The sequence below is a fragment of the Trachinotus anak genome, unplaced genomic scaffold (genome assembly GCF_046630095.1).
Source record: "Trachinotus anak isolate AG129_WGS33_773 ecotype Australia unplaced genomic scaffold, CSIRO_AGI_Tana_v1 ptg000009l, whole genome shotgun sequence".
NCBI lineage: Eukaryota > Metazoa > Chordata > Actinopteri > Carangiformes > Carangidae > Trachinotus > Trachinotus anak.
The window spans coordinates 5,991,619-6,017,863 of record NW_027273860.1 but is presented as its reverse complement, the minus strand read 5'-3'; the positions used below and the strand labels follow the sequence as shown (position 1 = coordinate 6,017,863).

Sequence of the window (26,245 nt, the reverse complement as noted above, 5' to 3'; positions counted from 1 at the left end):
GCACTTGTTGCAAAGAAGGAGAACACATTTCCTCTTTCCTTTGCTGCGATTTTTGGGACAAGTGAACTTTTTTTTTTTTTCTTCCAGTCACACTTGAAGATTTAACAGCAAGCTGCAACAAATTCGTCCATCGAGAGATGTTTTCCATCTTCTTGCTCCTCAATGAGGTCCTTTTATTTGCGCTGGAAGAAATCCCTTTGTGAGTGTAGCCGGAGAGCCCGCGCTAATACCGCCTGAATGCAGCCTGAATTATAAGGTGAAATAAGTCCATCCATTACTCGGATGGTTAGTCAGGCTGCCAATTTTGAAGACATCTCTATAAATAAGTGAGATTCAGCATAAGAGCTGTATCTGTGTGCTTGTACCTCCTGTGATGTGAAGCACCACTCTGCCTCAGAGGCCCAGAATTTCTCCACTCACTTGAACATAAAGAGATCTATATACAGTATAGATATAAAAGTCCTTAATAGCTTGTAGCAGTAGCTTTACAAAAGTTATAAGATAGAAGGAAAACTATTCCAAAGTGTAAAGCGAGCAGAGTTGGCACCTTAACAAAGCAGAAGATCTAAACAGATTTGCCAACTTTACGTGGTGCAAGATGGCATGCCTACAAATATCGCTTGCTCAGCAGAAGCCACAGATTGGCACATTTCATCACTTGCAAATATTTTACGACGCAAAAATCATTCATCACACCATGTTTACCAGTAAGCGTTTGTTAAGTGGATGAGTTGCTCCAGCGTTTTTCGCTTGTTTAAATATATGCGTCACCAATTTGCGGCGGAAAAAGCTGTGTAGTTTGTGCTTCTTAAATGTATGTTTCCGCCGGCTCGATACGACTGCAGCTGATTCCAGGCCAGTACAATTACCCGAGGCAGAGTGCCAAGGCATAATGAGACATTTGGTTGTGAAATTCAGAATCTGACAGAATGCATTAAAGCCAAGCAGACTGCAGATGCGAAGGGAACAGCCAGGCCAAAGTGATGACTTCCCATTTCCTGACTATATCATATTTCCCTTTGCTTCCAGCCAAACAAATGACCAAATTGTGCAGCGACTGTGCCTTTGTTTGGACACAGATTTCTATTGTTTGTCATATTAGATACCCACAGACATCTGACAGAAGAAATTACTGGTCATGTCGCTCCAGTGTTTTTGCCTAAAACCTGCTTGAATTTCTAGAGCTGAGTATGAAAAATCTGATTCAGCTGCATCTGTTTGTTTTGTTTTTTTTTTAATTCATTTCGAGTAAGGTCATTTTGTTGACATGGTGGAACCTTCCATGTCGCTCACACTGAGTCAGGAGGTCAGGGTGTCCCGCCCGGACTTTTTACAGCAGCAGCGTGCCCTTGTGATACCAAACGAACACACACTATGTGACAACTATGATCTAAGGGAACAAATAATGTGACAGCTTCTCAAGCTCCCAGGCAGCCTGCTCTGCCCACGGGGAGTAAATGAATCTGATTTTTCATACTTCTGAAAGGGTTAGACTGAGCTTGGGCATGAGGTCAGATGTAAAGATGTAGCTTTTTACGTGTTTTCCTTAGACTTTTAGTGCTACCCCCATAAAGCCACAAATACCAAACAAAATAAGATCAATTGATACATGGAAAAAATGAAAAGACAACCTGTTAGAAAGGGGCTAGCAAATGAGTTTGTGTATATTCCATGTGGATAAGCAGATCTCTCCACATCTATGAATAAGTAATCAGTCCGCTCACATCCTGTGGGATTTACTAACAAGAAAAGCAATCAGAAACAAGCATGTTTAAAAGAAATGCAGCATTCGAAATTCTACTGTACTGGCCTCTCCTCTTTAACTTTCAAATGGGCAACACAGGACAAAAGGACAAAACATTTGAATGAGGGAACACAGCGCAGATGTTCACCAGCAAAAAAAAAAAATTCCTCCCTCAGCACTCCTCAGATATATGAGACAGCATTTTAAGACACCATGGATGCTCAGACAAGAAATGACCTTTAGCTGAACTCTAGTAGTGTAACAAATATGCTCATTCTGATTTAGATGCCCCCCCCCCCAACATCCCTCCGGCAAGAAAAAAAAACCAGAGAGGAGAACAAAAGGACAGTCAAATGTACCCTAATTCCAGCTGGAGACAATAATCCAGTTCAGAGGCAGCAAGGAAATGGGCTTGTGAGAGCAGACCCAGCAAATACATGCAGATGAGAATGATTATCCTCCAGATGAGCGGAAAGATGAAAACTAATTTCATAATAAGACCAGAAAATTCTCCAAGATAACAGGGATCTAGAGAGCTATCCGAGACCCATCTGGCCTGCACCGCACACGCTAGAGCCATTTTCCAGGCAGGAGCTGTCCATTTACACCGTGGTGCTGAAAGCTAGGGAGCAACATTTGTGCACACCAGACCCTGTGGTGTAAACCAACGATTTTATAACATGCAGCTTCAACACTAGTATTTGACTTCAAAAAAAAAAAAAAAAACAAACAAAAAAAAAACAAACAAACAAAAATAAATAAATATATATATATATATATATATATATATATATATATATATATATATATATATATATATATATATATATATATATATATATATATAAGTTGTGGATGTTAGTTTGACTTCCATTACAGTAGAGCTTTGTATTTTACTCCCCTACATGTATCTGATAGCCATGGTTACTCATAGTACAAGTATTCAGCTGCTGTACTGAAGTACATTTTGAGGTACTTGATTCTATTTGAGTATTTCCATCTTAATCTGATTTATACTTTCACTCCATTGTATTTCAAACTCCACTGCATTTATTTGACATTTACTAGTTAGTTCTAGTAGTGCAATGTAACTAAGCACTGTTCACGCTTCAATGGAGTATTTCCATTCTATTGTACTTCATACTTCCACTCTGCCGTATTCTGATGGAAATTTTTAATCCATAACATTAATTTTACACCTGTATTTACTAGTTCTTTTCAGTGGTAGAATGTAACCAAGAACATTTTGAGGTAGTTGCATCTTTATTTTACTTGAGTTTTTCCATTTTAATGTACTTATACTTCTTCTCAACTACAAAAAGAAATATTGTGCCTTTTACTCTATAAACTATATTTAACTGACAGCTATAGTTACTGGTTACATCCAGGACTACAAAGTAACACAATACATTTACAGTATTGAGCTTCTGCGCTGTATGTATTGAGGTCTATAAAGTAGTTAGGAGTTTAATGTTTTATGGCATTATTTAAAAGCTACTTTGCATAAAAGCATCTGCCAAATGAGCAAATGTAAAACCTTGCTATAGTGGTTAATTTGCCTTTCCTGGTTAAATTATACTCTCAAATGTGGTTTTCAGAACAATGTATACTTCAGCAACATGTTTTAACTCCACATGTAACATTTCAAGGCAGAATATGAACACTTCGGTGGTTTATAATACACCACAATTTTACATTTTAATTCTGTATTATGTAACAGATGCTAAATTTCAGTTTTTACCTTGTGTTGTTTCTACATCTAACAACTTCTGATCTTTACCTGAGGATACATGATCCATAACAGAACAGCAGTGTTACCATAGTCACTTTGTGAGTGTACCCTGGCATTAACTACACCAATTGTTCCTTGCTTTAAATGTCATCTGTAGGGTTTCATACTTATATCCCGACCAAAACATTAATTACTTTGCTCTATCTGCTTGCAGCTTGGCAGAAAACCTACTATACAAAGACACATTTGAGACGTATATACAGTTTTTGGGGGGCTGATTAGAATGCAAATTACCTTGTCATGTCGTGCAACAGCCTCCAAACTAAAACTGCACATTTGTACCACCTCATACTTCAGCCTGGCTGGTATAAAATACAATACCCTCCCACACTGTCTGCGTTTTGTCTTTTCATTTGTTTAACATTATATAGGGCATTGGGAATATATACAACAAAACCCTGCTGTGTCCCAGATTTTGCTGGTCCTTATGCTAAGAGGTTATTGATATGTGTATTTCTGTAGAGGTGCAATAAACCTGGTCTGCCAAAATAGGGTATGTGGGGATCAGTTTATCACAAGGTGTTTTTTTTAACTAGAGAAAGGTTCAGTCAAAGATTATTGTTTCTGCAAATGCATCCCCTTGTGCATGTAACAATACATTGTTAAGCTATGATAATGCCGACCCATAAACAGCCAAAGATCACTTACCTTGCCAACATAGAGCGGTTCATTTCCCGTGTACTCCTCCAATACGAAGAACTGGTTCCATACCCAGCTGCGTTTGTGCCTGTGCAGGACCTCCCAGGGGTCTGGATCTGAGTGTGGGGACCTCTCCAGATCCCCAGAGCTGGGATTCAGCCCCCAGCAGCCCCTTTCCTGCAAGGGAAACAGGAGGGCCAGGAGAGCCAGGGCTCTGCATATGCCTGAGCAACACCACCCCATCATCTGGGCCCCCCTCCAAAAAGCACTGAGGCCAGAAGAGAAAAATAAAAAAAAAAGGACTGAAAAGCTGAAATGTCAAAACCCTCAGGGTTTTATCCACACAGTCCTGACCCTGTGTTTCACCAGAAAGCAAGAGCAGTCAGACACTGAAACGAGCGCGTGGGTTGAAAAAGAGTCAAGCTCTGCATTTTGCTGTGTTGCTCTTCTTTTTTCCTCATTGGAGACTAAAAGTGGGGTAATTCCCTCCACTTTGGAGCCAGGGAGTTGACATTAAAGCTGGCTAACAGGGTCAACGGCGAACGGGGAGGCTTCAACACACAGGCTGTATAATTGGCACCTATCAGAACAGAGAGAGGGAGGGGGGGGGGGGACAAAGGCATAGAGGAGAGAAGAGAGAAAGGACTGTCAGCAAAATTGCCTGCGTGACCGCTGTCACTTTAGACATCGAGTGATGCACCTGCTGATGCAACCATAATGACATTTTTCACCAATCATTAGGAAATTGGGCAAAAATGAATAGACAGTAAATACAATCAACATTGGGTACTTCGCAGTACACACTCTCACCTACACACACACGCCCAAGAAGAACTGGGTGAGGTCAAACTGTTAATAAGGGCAAGATGGAGGGGAAAATGACCTGCCTTTCCGATGCACATAAGCAAAGAGATTGCACGGCGGATGAAACAACAGTGGCTGGGCGGAATAACAATCAAACACCATTCAGCTGCCTCCCAATTATCTGGGCCTTTACCTCACCAAGGTCATTATTTTGTCACATTTTCTTTGTATAAGATCATGGCATAATGGTGGCGGGGCTCGCCACTCATCGCTAACAAGCCACATGATCTGTGATGGCGAGCTCTCATCACTGAGATTAAAAATAAATCTGAGCTGTCAGCAGCATGATGGCCCGAGCGCTCCTGACCTCTACTCCCAGCAGTTTGTTTTGCCGGCCCGAGCACATGCGGGGGGGTAGGAGGGTGGGGGTGGGGGGTGGGGGGGGATCTGTCTCCCTGCCATCATCGTGCCTTGACAGACCCCCCACCCCCCACCCCTCACTGAAGATGCCAGAACATGAAGACTTGTCAAAGCAGAGAAAAAGCATCAGCTCCTGACAAATGATGTTCTTCATGTCACGAAACATCCTGGCAGTGTTGAGCACTTACGCAATTACCCAAACTTCATGATATCACTGACGTTATCTCGTGTGATTTGACACAGAACAGCGACATTCAGCAAAATCCGTCAGTAAATATTTTGACGGAGGAGAGCCCGCTCAGAAAATTCATGCAATAAATGGCGACGACACCGAGTCAGATGTTGGAGAACTGAGAGCCTGACCGCTCGTATATTTATTTCCTCGCTGACCTCTCTCTCTCTCTCCCTCTCTCTCTCTCTCCTCAATGCAGAGTATTGGCAGGGTCCTGGATAAGGTAATTGCTTTGGCATACAGTGACCTCTTTCAACCCACACGCATTCTCCACTTCTCATTTTACTTCCTCTCTGCCCCCCCCCCCCCCCCAACCCAATAGCTAAAAATGAAAAACAGCACACCACACATCCTGTGGAAGTGATTTGCTGCTATTTCTTCATGGCAAAGTCATTACCTAGTGCTAATAATTAACGAGGAAATAAATACCAACCGCATGATTGTCACCTCGGCAGACGTGTTTGCGAGAAAAACTTCCTGATCGTGTGAGAATTGCTTTTATAAAGGTTCAAAAATATTCAAATTCTTGTTGAAAGCTTTTTTGCATTTCCTGCACACAAGCACAAGCGAGACTGAACTTTAACCAAAAATCTGCAGAAAAACTTCTGATCCGCTTTTGCTTCTAATACAAACGAAATGATTTGTCGATTATTCAGTAAGTCGGTCCACAGAAAAATAATCGGCGATTTTGAAGACCGAAACACAAGCACATACACACACGCACACACATACACACACATCTACACACAGATTCAAAGTCACTGCCTCTGCATGACAATTTAATGGTAGAGGTGGAAAAGTGGAGCAGATCTGGCTGCAGGGCAGCAGCGAGTTGTGAAGGCAGGTTGCAGCGGTGGTATTGTGGGAAGAGAAGATCCCATCAGGGACGCAGGGTCAGTTCGAGACGAGCGGACAACCAAGTTAATGCTTCTCATTTCACTAAACCCTGAACACTGGAGGAGATGGGAGTCAGTATTCAGTATTCAGCAGATATTGGCTTTTTATTAAATGGGTTTCTTTTTGCTGATTTACAGTTCATTTGATTTGTTCAAATCATGAGGCTGGTCATGCTGCAGAGAAATCTGTTATTTCACTACATTTTAACGGTTTATCTTTAAAAAAAAAAAAAAAAATTAAGCGCACAGCATCAAATCTAGCTTGAAATTAGCGGCAAACAAAGAGATGGATGTGACGAGAGTGTTTCATTGGACAACTTGAACATATCCACTTCCTGTTGGTGTCAGGTGATTGACAGGAAGCAGTAAAACACTCAACTCCTTCCAACAAAGTGGCAACAAAACTTTGGTGAAAACCAAATGAAGGCGTCCTGTTAACGGTGATGTATGAACTCACTTGGTGGGAGTTGTGTTTCGCCCTGTGCAGAGGTAAAGACCAGGCCTGATGTCTCTAACTGTGCAGCCAAAAGCTGAGATAAATATAAAACAGAAGGGGCACCTTTGAGGTTTGGCACAAAAGTGAGAAAACACAGAGAATATGCTTTTACTCACAGATATCAAACTGTCCATTATTCTTCATTTAAAAGGCACTTTCACCCTTCTGCTGAATAGCAGGGGTGGGTCACACTGCCTTAAAGCACTGGTAAGATTTTAGTGCCAAATTCTCTAAATGCTTCAGTTGGTTTTCTGCTCTGCAGATTAAAAATAAATAAATAAAATAACACTGATGCTATTTTCTTATCATTTAAAAATATTCAGATATCAGCATAAAATATCCCCATTTGGCTGATTCAGTCAAACAACATCAGCCCATCAAGATGCTCAAAGTCCATATAGGGGGAAGCAGACTGTGCTGGCCAGTGTCAAAGTGATGACACTAAATTAAGTGAAAATGTGAAGATAAAGCCGTGAATGTAAAGCCTCACAGTCATCCCCCGGCTCTGTTTCCCTTACACACTGTGTCCTAATCCCATTTGCCAGTCTCACAACAGGATTACCAGTGCTACAGCGCTCAGTAACCAGTCACATGCTTCCCCTGATCCATATTCTCCTCCATCATTGTGTACGTTCAGTGTGGAGTCACTCTGAACCAGAATACACAACACAAACTGCTGTGAACTAAAGTTAATTATGGGGTGAAACACTTTATAAAGTGGGTTTGTGGAGTTGTGTGAGTGTATTCTCCTTACTTTTGTATGATATGCTGAAGGAAATGTTGTTTTAGTGACATTTGGAGCTCTGTTTGCAAATTAAAAAGAAAAAAAAAAAAAAAAAGGCCGCCTGTAATAATAAAACAGCACAACATTGTTCCAGTTTCTTCCCTGTTTGTTTGTCTCTTTCTGGGGAAATTAGAGCACAGGGTCAACGACAGAGCAGAGCAACAACAACAACAAGAGATGGTGGGTCTTCAGCGTTTTGCTCAAGGACACGTAAGACCACATGCAGGCTAAGACTCTTGCTGACGCAGACACTTGAACCTGAGTCCTGTGGTTGAAAGGGTGGTCTCCCCTACTCACTGACTTCCAAAACCTCATCTCGCATTCATTTGAATTCATCTCGCATCTTAGTCACTCTGAAGCTGAGTGACGCTGTGCATGTGTTCCTCATGCTGCACGGGGAAAAAGACACAAGGCATCATCTGCAAAGAGACTAGAGTTGTAGATGGCGGTGATTGTTCAGCTTTAGGAGATACATGCAGGCTGACAAAAATATGAATGTATGAATGAAAATATGAAGTCATTGCAGACTGAAGCACTGTCTATCTACCACACAGAAAGTGGCTGCTGATACATTTAAAAGCTGATTCATTTTTATTCGTTTTCCTAAAAAGCAAAAGCCAAAAAGTTGCTGGAACACTGCTCTTTAAAAAAAGTCCTTAAAGTAAGAGTAAAAACTACCCCTCCCTGTCTTTGCAGCAACATGGTAATATAGCAGGAAATGTTAAAGGTTAAACACAGCTGATGTGTTGTGCAACATAAGACATCAGACTGTATATTCCACCCACTGTGGCCAGCTCAGGGCTTCACAGGCTACAGAACTGCAAGCAGCATAAGTGAATCCTTTTGCACAGTCAGAGATCCCATAAAATTTGACGCATGTTGTTGAAAATAAACTTGCACTTGCAAAAAAATAAAACAAATTATAATTTAAAAAAAATCCATCTTTATAAGACATTTTATTGTGCATTGGCCTATAATGTCAGTTTCTGGGACGCTTCCACTTATCCCCACTGCAGAACTCGTTGCATGGATTTGCAGAAACATGTGGGGTATCTCAACGTGGAAAAAAAGGAGGCAGATTAATTAACTTGAGTCCTGATTGGACGCAAAATAAGTTCCCTGTTCTACCCTGGGCAGTTTTTCCATTTGTTCCCAGAACAAAATCAGATGATTTACAGCTGGGTTCTGCACTCGGACGCTCTTTGCCGCGGACTGTTCGCAGTGTAAATCAGCAGGTTAGCCCTCAGGTCGGCCCTGCGCACTGATGTGACCTGACTGCTTCAACCCCGCTATTAAGTATCAATCATTGCGCATTAGCCAATAAACACCCGCACAATGCAGGGGGGGGGGGAGTTCGCAGGGTCGCACCTGTTCCCGAATCCATAGGAGATGTTTTCCCAATAAATAAAATAGAAAAAAAAAAAAAAAAAAACAGCTCACATCAATGGCACAGATCGATCAAACATCAACAACTTCAGGGTTTAGGAGGAATAATGCAGAAGGAGGCGGAGGATGGCGGCAAATCAGCACATGATTGGAATCGGGCAGCACGAAAACACCGACAGTCAACATCTCTGTGAGCGACCGCCGCAGGAAACCTGTGTCCGCGGAATACTAATTACAGAATAAGCGACGGGACAAAATGCACGGAATACCTAAGCAGACCATAAATGAACCCAGACGCATTGTGGGAAATGAAAAAAAAAAAATGGACACATGATGATTACAACTGTCTTCACTGAGCTTTTGGAATCACACTCACCAGAGAAGGTGGAATAACTTCACAGATGGTGTCTGGTTGTAAAAGTTGCGCCTTTTCTCCCCCTCTCCACGCACCACACAGAGGGGGGCAAAACAAAAAAAAAACAGCTTCACGTCAAAATAAAGAGTTTGAAAGTTTTCATGATGAAATTAGTCCTGATGGCGGAGCAGGGCTGCTGGGGATCGGCCACTGGATCGCGCGTAAATGCTCACCCTTGGCAGGGATGTGGCAAGTCTGACTCTCTCTCTCACTCTCTCACTCTCTCTCTCGCTTCCTCTCTCTCCCTCCGAACATCCTGCGCAGTGCCGCCTCTGTGCAGAGAACCCCGCCAGCTGCAGGGTTTTTTGGGTATGCATCTATCTCTCTCTCCCTCTGTCTCTCTCTCTCTCTCTCTCTCTTTCCCTTACATAGGCAACAGGGGGACGCGCAGCAGCGAGGAGTCAGCGCGCCGGACGAGACAGGAAAAACGTTCCCGTCTGAGCCAAATCCGCGCTGAGTGGAGTGGAGAGAGAGAGCCCATCGAAATAGTTTGACCAAAATAAGTTGGCGAGGAGGGAGCCAGGAACACACGCAGCGTTTTTGGCAGAGGGGACGAGGAGCCGAATTCTCCAACCTGCCAAGTTTTTTGGCAGCAGATGGCATGTGTACTGTTAAATGATTGCCTCGCCGGTGAAAAGGAAAATCAATACAAAATTCTTGACACCTTCAACCAGAGGAGAGGAATTTAGTATTCCCACCACCTCCGCCACCCCCTCCACCCGCCCGTTCACCTTGAGAATTAATTAAATCCTGAAAAAGAAATCGAGGAAATGTTAGAATAAAAAAAAAAAAAGAAAGAACTTGCAAAAGTTGCTTTTGTCTCTCCCTGCATAATTCACACTTTCCAAATTGAATTTTCAAATATCCCAATTTCTTTTTTTTTTTCTTTTAGTGCATTACTGCATACATATCCCAGCTCCCATTTCTATTCGGGGGTTTTGTTTTTCATCCAATTAGCTGCGAACAGAGCTCCCATGGTGACAGAAGAATGCAGCAGGGGGCTGGCCTCTCCAAACTACAGCACCTCTTATGCTCAAACACACAATTGTAACCAACCAGTATTAGTTATATTCCTAATTAGTGACAGTAGACATATAGTATGCACCCAGCCTCTCTGGTTAATAGCCCAGCATACAGGCTTGCAGAGAATATCCTCCTCAAGCCTTGCCAGGGTAAATATGTTTTTGTGCAGGTGCTTTAACACTTTCAGATATTTTTTTTTTCTTAGTATTCACATCTGTTTTCACATTATGTTTCAGTTTAAAAACACAAAGCAGGGCATTAGTCACAAATGCATTATGCAGCTTTTGTATTCTTCTCCATGCTCTTTGCATCTTTGAGACAGAATACATTAGAACAGTGCTGCTCTTTTTTTTCTGGTCTTCTCTGCTCTGTCATTTCGGAGGCAGCCACTGACCCAAACTAATAGAAAGAGCAGCCTCTGTCTGTCATACCTGGAAGAGCAGTTAGCAAAGCTGAAATTCAAAACACTGGACAATACACACACACACACAAAAAAAGAGAGAGACTCTAAAAACTGGAAAAGAAGGAAGAATAATGGTTTTGGAGGCAAAGGGAAAGGGAGGGAAGTTAAGGGCGGATGATGACAAGATAAAAAGGATGGAGAGCATGTGAAGTAAGATCTCAACTTAAAGGATGTATGGAGATAGAGTGCAGGGGGAGAGTGGGTGTGTGATAATAGAGGGAGAGGTGAAAGGGAGGAGAAAGGGGAGGTTTATCGCAGGAAGGTGGGGGGGGGGGTTCAGCGGTGAGAGTTATTTAATTGGAGAGTGACATTGGGAGCTCGGCTCGTCAGCTCTTCCCCATCAATCAGGCACGGTCAGGAGATGCCCGGGGTGATGTGGCAGGCGTCCCGCTCCCTCCGGATCCCACGGCCGGCCCCGGCATTTAACCACATTACATCTCCTCCACACTTACCCCAACCACAACCATCACCACCCCCTCGTCAGGATGCTCTGACCTCTGCTCACTTGGCTTACAGTTATCTGCTCCCCTGTTACACACCGCCACTTTTTTTGGTCACACACTAACAAGAAAAACAATGATGGGACATGGTAGCAGCCTATGGACCAATAATAATGTTCTTACTGACACATGACACATGGATATATATGGGCCGATGCTCATAACAGCAAATAAATAAGTGGATAAATTGATCAGTGATGTTAATTGCTGGGAAATCTCTGACCTGCTAACAGGCAGTTGACATTATAATTCCAGTTACTGCCATTCACTGTCATTGGAAACAGATGATTGTAACATTGACTGGCCAATTTCAGCTCTAAACAAGGTATTGATTTCCCCAGTGGACATTTAAAAGAAAAACATGTTGCTGTGCTCACAGCTAAAAGAGCTGTCATAACATGTGTTAGCTTTTCAGAACATCACCGCTCACACAAGAGAAGGAGATTAATGATGAAATAGCCACACACACACACACACACACACACACACACACAAACACATGCACCCACACACACAAACACACACACATGATCTGGTTCTTCTTATTATGCAGATGCAGATAAGAAAATCCACAGTGAAATATGGAAATGTCCGTACGCTCACAGTTTAATTAATTTTGATTCAAGTTTTTTAAGTTTATGAAAATAGCGCTCACTGCGCTGCGGTCGGCTCCTTGGGTTCTTTAGCACCGGTGGAGCAATGAGTCAAAAGCTAGTGACCTTTTTCACACCGTGATCTTGACAGTGGGATCCTGATTTATCTTCAAATTGAATTCCATTTAGTGGTTGTTCTAATTCATCTTTGACTCCTTCTCCGCTCTGTAATTGCACCGAGACATTTGCACATGAGTTAAAGTGGCCCCTTTAATTGTTTTTATTTTTCTCTTAATTCTTTTTGTTGACTGATTTAAAAAAAAAAAATCTGTTAAGCTCAGACACATCAGGAGCAGGGTTTGTTTCAGCCGCTGTCGGTTTTACACAGCACACAGTATGTGAATATGCATTTCACTACATGGAGTTCATAGGGCTGCAGAGAGCCAGGGATCTGAGGCAACAGAGGGGCCTTGATGTTCAAGAGACAAGGCCGGGGAGTTAATGTCCCCCTGACGCCATCACCATGACCAAAATACAAAAGCCCGTCTTATTTGCATATGCTGCATCAAAACATTCCTGCTCCTCCTCTTTGAGAAGCAGGGTTTTGGACTAATCATCCAGCAAGTATTGAGTGATTACATTTTCATCAGATGCAATGTTAGAGGGTCGAAAGATCAAGTGAACTAATGGATGACCTAATCGTGGTGGATTGGCTGTATCGATTCAGATGGTCATATCCTCATTGTCTGTCAGGCTGCAGGAGCTAGAGGCGGATGCAATCCTTCACTGGCTCAAACCACCATATTCAAGAAACCAACCTCATTCAGATTACACTAATTTAGCCCATACCTCTCGCTCCCCTGAGGGTTAAATAGATTACGGGGGAGGAATGGCAATCTTGCTGAGTTGCAGCTTAGAACTTGTCTTCCAGAGGGTTAGACTTCGAATAATTTACTGTAACAGGTTTTTATCAACCCCATTCCCTTTTTAGGTATTTTATTTTTTTTCTCATATTTCCTCATGGGGGGATACTGCAGAGCACGGTACAGCTGCATGCTCCCTCCATATATAAAATTGTCTTAATCCTCATTGATATACAGTGTGTTGAAAATGTTGTCATGCTTGCAGATGCAATTTTGCACGCAAGCAAAATTATGACTTGGTGGTTGGTGACACTGGCTGCCAGCACTGCAGAGACCGTCATTCTTCAAGGACAATCTTCTGCATCTATGTGAATAATCAATGTTACTGAAAGTTTATCATGAACTTGTGGCATCTTTCATACAGTGTCAGGCAATATCACTTATGCAAAGCGCATCTAGAAGTAAAGTGACATTCATTCTTCCTTGAGAAGATCGAGACAGAGAACCCTTAAAAGGGAGAAAGAAATCTAGGTAAATACTTGAGATTGAGAGGAGGTGTAGATAACAGACAAGTACAGAGGTCATTCTCAGCAATTTCCCTCCAGACGCGTCACAGCAGGTTCTGAAAGAGAAACGTCTCACTGCAGACAGACATGTTCATTCACCTCAGTTTGTGTCGACTGAGACAGCATCCTGATCCGAATCCTAATGACACACCAACTTGCTCGCATTCAGTGGTCTGTGTGTCACAGAGCAGGAGAGCCATTGCAGTTTGGGTTGCACTCTCAATTCACACACAGATCTGCACCTACAAAAGGGAAATAAGGCTGTCAGTGGAGATCCTCCGTGTCAACATAGCCGCTATAATATACTGTAATATACGCTGCACGGAGGTGAGGCTGGAGGAAATCTGTGGTTAAAACTCTACTGGCTGCCATTCAGTTCTCACTGACCCAATGTAATATGAAATATTTGAAGCATCAGAAATGGGAACCTGCATCAACAAATCCAGACATCTCACCCAACCTGCCACTTTTATCTCCTTTAGCTTACTGATTTAGTGGCCCACAAGTTCACCTCTCATAAACCTTACAAAAATGGGGGGTGACAGGGCAGAGTCGGTTTCACAATGGGGGAAAAAACAAGCTAAGCTGAAGCTAACTTTCTAAAGACCGTCAGCTCAGGTTCCAAACACTTATATTTGGCCTGAAAATGTGGCTAAATACACTGCTTTGGACCAGCATAGCATAGCTTAGCTTAAACTCTTAGCAAGGCTCATGACAGCAGTGCACAAAGTCGATTTGTTGTCAAAGTGGAAACGTTGCGACTTTTTCCCTCATTAAAATGAGGCATTAGCAAAAAATTTGCTGTTACAATGGAAGCTTGAGGGGGTTGTCCATGTGCATTGAGATAAAAGTGTATTTAGCCATATTTATGCGTAACTATGAGGATACAAGATGAAGAGCAGAGGTTTTGAGAGATTTTGCTGCAGGAGTTGTTTGGAGTTGATATTAAAATTTTTTTTTTACTCATTTATTTTCCTAAAACTTGATTCCTTTTATCTGTTATAACTGCTGTAAATCCAAGGTGCATACAGCTTCTACCGTCTGCAAAGGAGCAACTATTTGCATATACTTTCTAATTCTACTTTTCAAGTCTAGAGAGGATGAGTGTTTAAACAAAAGGATGGATTTTAGTGGCATATTACAATTTAAATTCTCAGGTGAAATTCTATTTTATTTCTTCATATTAAGACAAACAATCACTTAAGAAATGCTGCTCATGGTTATATATCAAATCAGGTCTGTATTTGTTTCTAGTTTATTCATTTCTAGTTTATTTGTTGTACCTCCAGAGCCAGGGGTTTTCAATTAGGATTTCCCTGAAAGGTGGCAAACATTCCTCGCTTTGACAGCCAGCCTTGACTACATATCACCCAGCTGTTTTTCTTTCCATTTTGAAAAAAAAGAGGGGAAATAATGTCACCTTGTGTTACATACAATGAGAGACAAATAAAGAAAGAGAAGCGGAGAGGAAGCACAAACAAGACAGAAATGAGGACAGGACGAGACAGAGACATAGATGAGGAGCAGGAAAGGACAGCAATAGAAAAAAAAAGAGGCAAAGGCATTGGCTTTGTCATGACAGTCTCCTCTCCCATGGCGGGGAAGATGTGTGTTCACATGCTCCAGTAGTCAGGCTGAAAAACCCAGGCCTGTTGCATTCACTCCAGCAGAGCCATGGCACTCATGGTTGCCTGGTTGGCAAAGAGCTTGTTATCCCCTCATCCCTTCATCTGCTTGCGCCTCTTCTTTCTTTTTCCCTCACACCACAAGCATCTGCATTCTGTTTGCTTCAACAATCCCCCGTGTTTCCTGGCCACCATGTAACAAGGAAACAAGCAGCTCTTCTTTTTTTTTCTTTTTTTTTTTTATTTTTGTTGCAAGACACAGGTGAACACAAACACCATGGCAAACAATCCAGGTGGTGTTTGCGTCAGGTGAAGCGCCCTGATCCTGAAAATCAAATGCAGTCCTGTCAAGCCAAATCCAGTGCTCCCATTGTGCCTGAACCGTCCCGCTGATGACAGAAGTGAGTCCCCAATCTCAAGAAAAGGAAATGAACAGAGATAATCTAATGGACTCAATCAACCAACAAGTGTCAGATGGGAATACAGAGGCACGCATGAGGAGTTGGGTTGACAGAATACACTGGGTAATGAATGCTAGTAGAAAACGGAGAAGTATAACAGGTCTTCTTCTTTTTCTTCTTCTTATTCTTCTTATTGGGCATATTTCAAATGTTTCTCATTAACTCCAGCAGTTTCTATTCCCCCCATTAAATTGTCTTTCCATCTTTATATGAATGGGATTGCATGAGCCAAGAACACTTGCTGAGTCAGTGGGTGGAGGGCAAACAGAGCAAAATACATTACCAATCATTTTTTTGTACTTCTTGAACACAGGAAGTGAATATAAAGCATGGTTTTAAAAAGGCACAAAGAAAGAAATTGACTTTACAGCAGGAACAGGGGATCGTGTTCAAAACTGGGAAAAAGGACCAATATTTGCTTTTAACTGCAGTACAGCCTACCTCCCTTTCTTAAAATGATGCTGCACCTAATGCTACACCCTCATGCTGCCTCATAATGGAATAAACCCTCAGGAGCAAAAAAGATAATTATGAAACTACCTGTTTTGCTTGACAATCAAGGATGAACCTGCCAAAACTGTCTTTTGCAAATTGTTGATTTCCCTTGTGGCCACTGGCTTTAAGTAATTTGTTTGCTAAATGCTTCCCCCTAGCAGTGATTGTCAAATTGGCTAAACAACCTTAACTGGGCAGCAGGCCTCTCAAACTTTGGATATCTCTACTTGTTTAAGTGGTGTTCATGAGTATTTTTTTAATATGCCCAAAATCAAACTTATAATAGTAAAAAGTCTAAGGAATGGATTAAAACATTATGTTAATCCTGTCTGAAGGAACGTTAGCATGTTAGTTTAACTATCTTACTCGCAAACTCTAGTAACCTAATGCAGTGTTGCTTCTATGGACAGGGACCTGTTGGGAACTATGGGGAACTATGCTTTGTTAGAATCAAATAACAGTCTGATCATACATTTTTTTCCCTTTATGCCAATAAAACTAAGACTAACCAGCTCCATTACAAACCAGTGCATTTAAAAGAACCATTTTAAAAACACTTCAAACAATAAGCCGAACACATAAAAAAAACAAAAAACTCATGAGGTAACATTATGTAAATAAGCTAGCTAGCTAGTTTTGCAAACTAAAGTTGTTATGTTGTTGTCACAGTCGCTGGGCAGAATTTAAAGGCCTGCTTTTGTCTAACCCTGTCTGAGAAAAAGGACCCATTATTTCAGAAATTACTAAGTATTTCAAGTGGTAAATCTGCCATGGTTAAAATACAGCCCATGAGAGGACCACAGGCAGTAACTGATGGGAGGTGGGGTTGCCAAGCAAGCTTTTTCTTCATTCTCAGCCAACCTCAACAATAATATGGGAGTAAAATCTAAAGCTATATTTGTTAGGTCGAAAATGACAACATCTAATATGGATTTTACTCACATACAGAAAAAGACAGAGGAAATAAAAAATGAAAGGAGGATGACAAATGGTGATTAAATCCATTGTCTGAAAAGTGGGTGCAATCAGTATGTGAAATAAAAGATTAAGCAACAACAAGCTCTGATTATCAATGTGGCCAGAGAAAAAAGTCTTATCATACCACAAAATCCCTCTGCTCTCTGTCAGTTCATTGTTTCTCTCTTTAACTTAATTATTCTCAATTTCAAACTTTTATCACTTTGATTTCTGATGTGAGGATAAAACCACATTTGAAATGAGATCAGTTCTGCAGCAGCAAAGCTCAGTTCAGAGTGGCACAAGTTGATTGAGCTGATGGTGTGAATGTCTCCGAGCCCTGTAAGCCTTTTCGAGAAAGGCCCCCATGGGTTTTCTATGGTTCAGGGGTGTGTGGGGGCCACACTGGCTTCAGCTGACAGGACCCCCCTCAGGTCCCAGCAGCTGCCAGGATGAAGAAAATGCATCATGGACACCCGGTGACAGGAGCTGATGTGGTCGTCCGCATCCGTCACAGCTTTCATTTCCTACGCTATGCCATTGATTCCCCGGCCGGGTGACATTAGTGACACTCTCTTTTAATCTGTTGCAAAGAGCTTGACCTGTGGTGCACTTCTCCTGAGGATGAGAACAAACTCTTGGCTACTGGAGCCCAGATGGAAACTATCACATTCCCCCTGCCTGTTTCAAGGAAAACCTCACCACAGTGACACTTCTGGATCTGGACCTTGTTCTGCTTTCACAAAGGGAGAATCCCGAGGGGGAAATATCAAAGCTGAACGACCAGGAAAAGAGTGTAAGGGAGAAAATTGCAAAAGGAAGTGGAAGGAAGCTGAAAGGTGGAGGTTATCAATGATGAGTTATTAACAGAAAAAAAATGTAGAAAACCATTACTCTATAGGGAGGTGTTGACATATCATTTTCTCATGGATATTTGAAATCTAAGAGTGACTACAATTTGAGCTGAGACACCCTGCTCAGAGGAACGGTCAGCTTCCACCATGTGTTGTCAAAGCTCTTTGACATATTGTTTCAGCAGCGGAAACAGGAGGGTGTGATGGTGTAGACACAAGCCTGCATTTGGAGAGCGAAATTAAAGGTCATTTTGAGAAAGTGAAAATTAATGTGAGCTATCAATTTCAGCCTTTAAAAATGTGACATATTTCAGCCTGACACATTTTAATTAGGCCATCAATAGTAAGGCAACAGTGGCTAATGGTGCAGAAGACACCACCAGGATAAGTTGCCTTCACTTTAACTGTTGTGGACACATTTAAAAATGGCATTTAAAGCACTGTGTTGACACAACAGTGATTTTTTTGGATTTTCTTTCACACGGTTTCTTAGAAATAAGTTCATTCATGCTGTCAGTGTGTGCTGATGGTTATAATTGCACCTAATATTGCACCTATAGCCACCTATACCAAAAAGGTTATAATATATTATCAATACTGACTTTGCAATGCAATCTCTCTCCTTGGATTACATTTTTAGAAGTTATGGTTAGACAAAAGCCTTCTGCATGAATCTGGCATACTGTACTTGATTTAATTAACTTTTAAGCAAAACAATCTTCGGTTTTCAGAAAGGAGGAACCTTCTTCATTAGCGACACACTCTTTAAACTGTTCCTGCTTTTGCCCCACCACCCACCCCCCTTTTCTACCCAGAGAATAAATAAGATAAGAGAGAGGAATGAACGCATCCATCATTCAAAGTGGAAAAGGGTAATTTAGCTTGGCCCTCCTGACAGCTTTACAACTTTGCACGCTATTCTATTTTAATTGGCAATCATGAATTAACTGAATGAGAGCCCTGTTCACTGCCGATGTCTTTCTCATTGCAGCTTTTAATTGGGTTGACTTGATGAGTTCCTGAGATAAAACCAGACAATATATTCTCATGATTGGCAACTCGTTTGTTGCCATATAATTAGGCTTCAGACAAATCAAGCACATGACTGTTTCCTCCTCAGTCAGGCTCCATGCTTTCATCAGACACATGCTCACTGGATTGAAGGAGCACTACCTACAGTACCATGAAAGTGTTATGTATGACATGATGGATATTTGGAGCAGAATTCAGACAAGGATGTTGCTGGAGATTTTAATCTGCCTTGTATTCATTTTTCTCAAGAAATTACGGATCCTCCAGAAAGAGGTCGACTAGTCTCTCTGTTTTCTCACCAGGAAAAAAAAAAGGGGGGAAAGTCAAATGCTGCAATAATCTGAGTTGAATAAAATGTAAGCCTGCTCCAACAGAGCATTGAGGAAGCTCTTTTTTTTCCCTTGCTGCCGGTTCTTAATGATTAAGACAATCCCCGAGGCTCCTCAGACTCACCCTACACTTTTACATATAAGGTCAAATGTTCAAAGCTTTTCTTCCATTCTCCCTCCATTTTAAAAATAGGAAAAAAAGGAATTAAACATTAATGGGCTGATGAATAAATATTTTGTGTCTCCAGGACTCAGCACTTTCTCCCATTCCTGCAGCTGGCTTAATTAACTCTTCCTCAAGCCTTTTGTAAATTAACACATCTCTTTCAGTGTCCTTCGACATTGTTTTTCTTTTTTTTTTTCCTTCCTCTGCTTCTTCTTTTTCTTGTTCTAGTCAAAATTAGTTAGGCAGCTTTTTTGTGCGGCAATATGCCACATGAAGGGACGCATAATTATTCGACCTTAGAGTCACTATTTTAACTTACAGTGCAGATTTTTCCCTTCAGATGTAAGTCAGACCTTTTGCTGGAGGCAAAACCACACACTTTGTACTCACCAAATAGTATGTGAATAACTTTGGAATGTAAGACTTTTAATTTCTGATATTCAGAATACTGCAGGCCAGGAACAAGGACTATATTCTGGGCAGTTCAGTGTCTTAGTCCAAGAAACACATCAGTTTGTCTCAGTTGGATACCACTGTCTTATATCCCATGACTATTTCTGTGTATTTTATCAACCATCTTGCACACAGACACACATATCCATTATTAACTATTCTCTCCTTTACTATTCCCACAGACAGCAGCAAGGTGAGAGGCCCAACCTGCAAATGCTTTCATGCTTGGTCCTGAGCTGTCAAAGCAATGAATGAAAACTGAGAAAGTGTATTTTACAATGGTGTAATGCAAAATGCAAATGACAACTTTCTAAGCTCCGCCCCTGTTAGTGACTGTTGCTGCTGTTACCAGTGGCAGATTTACAGCACCACTTGAAATTCTTGGAAACTCTTGAAACTGTGGGTACTCATTGGTGAGTGGGCCCCAGAGGGGTTCCCCACATTATGCACAAAGGCCAAAAAGCATTTTTGCCCCAACACAATCATTAGAAAAAGGACTGGTTGTAAAATAGTGAATAGATTTTGCTAAGCCTCACCAGTCTGCAAAATTCATCTTTTTACTAACAGAATTTGATCTTTTCAGACCAGTAACATTTGGGAAGTCTAGAGGAGCTGTATGATTGAATTAATTCATTCCATTCATGTCTGCAGGGAGCCATCAGGAGTCAGCTCGTTTGGCCAGTGGAAGACATGCATGCTTTTTGACCATAAGAAACCCAGAATTGTGAGGAAGCCTATTATGGAAAAATGGCAGAGAATTCAGAGTATGAGCCTGGTGAGCAAATTTCATAGGAATGAACGGGGCTCCATCTTTGAATATGGTATGCAGCTCTCCTTTAAGCATTCATGGCTGTAACTACCTAACTAATGAAGCTAACTTTAGCTCTATGAGGTCTTTGAAAAGGATGTGTCTGGCTGACTTTTCCATGTGTATATAAGGACATGGGAACAAGAACAAAAGAATGGAACCACAATATATAGTCCAAGGTAGATTACTGAATGTGGTGCACGTGGGGAGAGCTCAAGAGACTGCAGGGCCGATGATCAATGGAAACAGGTGTGAGGCTGGGTGAGGCAGGCAGGTGAGTGGGAGATGAAAGAAGAAATATGGAGATGGGGGAACTGATGGGCAGGTAGCTAGTTAGCGAGACATGCTAACGAGCCTCAGTCAGATTAACTAAACACACCATTTGATTCCTTACCCTTTTGCATTTGTATTTTTGCTTTTGGCTTAAAAATGGCACCACCCTCCAAACTCTTTAAATGCCAAATGTCACTCTTACCTCATATTCAACACACTCACCGTTAATGTTGCTAAGCTATGGCTGGATAATTGTTGTCCCTGGGAAGGGTAGCAAGTATAGCAAGTGGTAAATTGATGCTATCAGTAGGACAAAAAAAAAATGGAGTGTCACCATGCAGTCTAAACCAAGTCTGCACTGCATGGGTTTGACTCCCCCCCCACCCCCCTGAAAATGCAGTTCCTGACTGTCCTGGCTAAATCTGTCCCATTTGGGGTCCCGGCAGAAGACATTTCTGCGCAGTCATTTTGGGTACTTTAACCTGAATTACTCCCGCTGTCAGTCAGAGTGCAGCTCCTCTTCCTGGCTATATTGTTTGTTTTTTCGCCCCTCAGATTACACCCCGTCACATCCGCCGGCAAGTGATAAATGTGACGTTACTCCATCAGAGGATCATTAAATGTCAGGTCCTGCCGTGACAGCAGAACGTCATGGCAGAAAGTCAATGGCGTGGGGGAGGGGTTGGTGCGAGGGGAGGAATCGCCTGGTGGAAAGGCCTGCTGGGAAGGATCAATGGCTCATCTAACACCCGCATGCCCACTGCTGAACCAGGCAAGACCACTCACACCATTCACACACTCCCTGCCTGGCAATGAGGTAGTCCAGCTGCTCGGAGATGAGTGTGCACGGCCAGGCGCAACCACTTGTGGTGATTTGTTGATGTATTACAAGGAAGGCTGGTGACAAAATGAGCAAAGTTGACTTTTTCACTCTGCCACACTTATATCCCGTGATATCAGATTAAAATGAGCTGTCTGGAAATTTCTTTTCTCGTGAGACAAAGCAGCAGATTAAAGTGAAAAATCAAAAGAAAGAACAGAGAAGGGAGTGGCTCGACAGGAGAAAAGTGGACACAACCAGGCTTTAGATCTTTTATATCTCTCATCCCTCTTGTATCCTGTTATATAATGCACTGCTGTGTGAAGCTTACCATCATCATATTGAGTGGGTATTGGATTTAAAAGTTTCCAAACACCTCTGGCTACCATATGGAGCCTCTAATATGCAAAGTTGTCTAGTGTGGGTGTGGAGGAAATCTCACTCAAACACCTTCTTCAAAGTGATATTTATAACTTTTCAGTGACAAAATACAAGCATGCCAATCATTCTGTCACCATGTGAGCATTTATCTCACTGAACCTGGCTCAGTTCACACTGCAGTGGCAAAATAAGCCTTCTTTGTTTGCTTTAAGATGCAGCTATGTTCAAGGACGGTCTGTTGCAAGGTATGTCTTGTTCGAAAAAGGTTCTCACACATTTTCTTTGCATAGGTATACATGGGGGATAGAAATGAGATGCAAAATGACTTTTCAAACAGAATTCAAATCATAAACTTGTATATGTGTGTTGGACCTTTCAACATGGATGTTAAATCATTCTTATCAGTTAATGTTTTCTGCTGCAATAGTCATTCTTTAAAGAGAAGCTCTGGTTATTTTTCTTCTTCTTTGTCATGCTGATGTATTCCCCACACACTCATCCTTGATACAGCAACACAACAGTAAGGTTATGGCGATAGTAGAAAAGACAATAGATAAAGTCATTCCTTAAAGGAATTCCTTAGTTAGACATTTTGGGAAATAAGCTTATTTGCTTCCCTGCTGAGAGTTAGATGAGAGGATCGATACCACTCTCATGTCTGTGCGGTAAATGTGAAGCTGAAGCCATGAGACAATTTAAAGCCTCAGGGCTAGCCTCACAGTGACAACAGGACAACAAGGAGCGAGATATAACATTGAGCTAACAGGTGCTGGTAGACGGATATTGGCTAGGTGTTTCTCCTTGCTACCAGTCTCTGTGCTAAAGTTAGCAAATCTGCTGCTAGCTTAGCACAAAGACTGGAAACCTCTTTATATCCCATTTGTTTAAACCATACAGAAACCAAAGTGTGAAAATCACAATTGTTGTACAGAAGGTCACTGTATGTTCCAAACTATTTCTTGGCTGGGAGCAGTGACTTCCAAATTGTTTTAATGTTTAGGTTTTCGCACAGATTAACCAAACAAGACGGTAATTACTGAGCTTTAGAGGTTAGAGCCAGGCTAGCTGTTTCCACCGTCTCCACCTTCATGCTAAGCAAGGCTAACCATCTCATGTTTGCAGCTTCATTGTCAGTGTACAGATATGAGATATGGTGTCAATCTTCTGAAACAAGACAGCAACAAGAGTATTTCTCAAAATGTCCAGTATAACTCGTTTTATTATGCAGTTTATTGAAATATGAGTTATGAAGAGGTGTTAAGTGGCAGTACATTCAATTTAATGCTTCATCTGCTGATGGAACATATGGATGAAACATGTCTAAACCTACTGAAGCACTGAGGATTTCAAGCAATCAACCATTCATTCATCCAGCAGTGCATACTATTATTGTTACCATGGAATCACACATAGGAAAGAAAGGACAATACTTATGGAAAATTGTGCTGTTTATTTCATGTGGTAATAGTCTGTGGTAAGGCTATTGAAACAGTAATGAAGCTCGCCTCAAGGAGTGCAAACAGCAAGACAGGCATAGGAACAATAGGGATTCATCAAGCAGCAGCCTCTAAAGCCCCGGATCGTGACAGAGTTAAATGAATTGGTCTATCAGTGCGACACCTGAGAGACAGTCTTTGGGAGTCTGTCAAGATAAACTCTTAAGGATCTTGCAGAGGGTGCACTGCAGCAAGGTCATCGTCACATTGCATCAAACAGGGTGCTGGGAGGAGAGCTTTTGTTCTCTTGTGTGGAGTCCCGTTTGCCAGAGGTAACAATTAAGACTCATCTGTCAGCACACACTAATGTGTTCATTTGTGAGCCAACGTTGGATGTGGTTTCATGGCCATCATTAAATTCCAAGGTGTTCAGGCAAATGTGGTGGTCAGATTGCAGTGAAGTCTGCCATTTAGAGCAGATTTCTAACAGCTATAGTATTGTTTAAGTTATGGCTTTGCTGCCTTTGAAGCTGTGACATCTTTTTTTTGAAAAGTGAAAGGTGCATTTCAGTGTCACACGAGTTTGGCACCAACCAATCTCCTGGTGTCCCTGATGTACCTGGGTCGCCCACTTTGTTACAGTGAGCTTTATCAGATGTGACAGCTCGGGTCCAATAAAGTGGAGGTCTTTAACAAGTGTTCTTTTAGTTGAATTTGTGCAGAGGGCGAATGGAAGATTGTATCTCCCCATCTTGAAGCAATTTCTTTCTCAGATTCCTCTGCTTTTTGATGTTTTATCATAGCTGAAGGTCAAAGGTTATCATAAAGTTAATTTTACACACATTATATTGCTATGGAAACAGTCTGACGCAGCACTGTGTAAACTGAATTATAAGTATGATTAAACTGGAATCTGAGCATATTTCAAGCAGTAATGAAGTTGCACTTGAATGAGAGGGAGCTGTTTGTGAGTCAGGCTTTTGGGAATAACAGACTGCGAGTCAATTCCTGCAGGTCTGTTGGAGAGTGTGGCGGCAAGATAAAGGCAAGGCGACATTGTTTAAGTCTTGATCCTGATGCAGCACTCCTCTGCTGGGGGATTGCACTCTAATACATTTACAATGTAGAAATCTGCTTCATCCATTGTCCTCTTACCACCGCCACGCAAATGCAGAGAGAATCCAAACATTTTCCCTCCATCTCAAGATTACACTTTGGCTGTTTTCTTGCCCTGCCTCTCCACCCCTCCCCTGGCCGCCTCTCTTTGAAACTCTTTCATTTCACAAACATCTGTTGGCAAAGGGGAATCCCTAATCTCTCAAGGGCTTTCTTTCAAATTTCATTATTGAGACAGAATGCAGATTTGAGTTACTGCAGATGCTCCTGTGTTTTTTAGACTTTTTTCATCCTTCACTCTATTTTAATGGATTTATGGGGGGGAGGGAATCCAGTGCCCACCATACACTAAATTACTAAGGATTCGATTCTGCTCTCACAAACAGATTATGATGGCCTCTGTGATAATTTCACTTGGTTGTTGCCTGCTCAGGCTGCCTCTCGCCCGTAATCATCCTCTGTAAGGGGGATACATATGGGATTAGCCGAAACAAAGATAATGGTAAAGACTTAAAGGAACAGTTCGATATTTTGAGAAATACTCTTATTCAGTTTATTTCTGCAAACTGCAAGTTACTATTAGCTTAACTTCAAGACTTTAGTTTTCAGTTGTTGTATGGATGATATATAATTAGTGAGCTGTACTGGTGCTGGTTTTTACCTTTGGAAAAAGCAAGGCTGGCTGTTTCCCCTGCTAAATGCTAGGTTAAACAAAGCTGGCTCTAGCTTCATATTTAACAAACAGACATGAGAGTGGTATGAGTCTTTTCATGTAACTCTGCAAAAAAGCAAACAAGTGCATTTGCCAAAATACAATGTAACTATTTATGTAAAATAAAAAAAGAACTGACTAATTTTTAACCTGGAATAAATAATTTCTTGACCATTTGTGGGGAGTGGAATCAAGACTGACATACCATAGTATCACCTCATTAAGCTGAAATGGCAAACTCTTAGTTTGGAGTTGTGTTGTGTCCACCAACATTCACTCTCCTCTTAGCTGTGTTGCTAAATGCTCCATTATATGTTCATTTAAGTATTCACCAACTTTGTCTGTGTGATGTTTGGTATTTAGCATTGGGGACACAAGAATTGGGTGATAACTCCCCATGGGTCACAATGAGTGACATGTTGTCATATGATCTGTTGTTTCCGTAGAAACCATAGGCTGTAAATAAAGATGGAGGTGGCCTCTGTGATGTCACCCATAGGCTCCTGAGGAGCGATTTTGAAGTTCAGAGTGGGCTGGTCTGCTGCACACCCTCAATTATGCATAACCTTGCCTTGATAAATTTAAATGGGTAAGTTATATAAAAAATCCCCACCCTGTACAGTTGTCATGAAAGAGGAAATTAGCTATTGAAACCAAAAACACTTCTTGTACCAGGCTGTAAACATTTTAACATGGGAGTCTATGGGGATT

At 41.7% G+C, this 26,245-nt stretch overlaps 1 protein-coding gene across 1 annotated transcript in view; it reads right to left on the bottom strand.

Moving 5' to 3' along the window:
- Positions 1-10,226, bottom strand: part of LOC139625122 (cadherin-7-like) — a 91,780-nt gene extending 81,554 nt beyond the window's left edge. Inside the window, exons 1-2 of the mRNA XM_071484790.1 lie at positions 9,570-10,226; positions 4,185-4,755 (exon numbers count right to left, since the gene is read on the bottom strand). Coding sequence (XP_071340891.1) covers positions 4,185-4,421 — 237 coding nt within the window. The 5' untranslated portion in view covers positions 4,422-4,755; positions 9,570-10,226. The remainder of the gene's footprint in view (positions 1-4,184; positions 4,756-9,569) is intronic.
- Between the last annotated feature and the right edge of the window lie 16,019 nt (positions 10,227-26,245).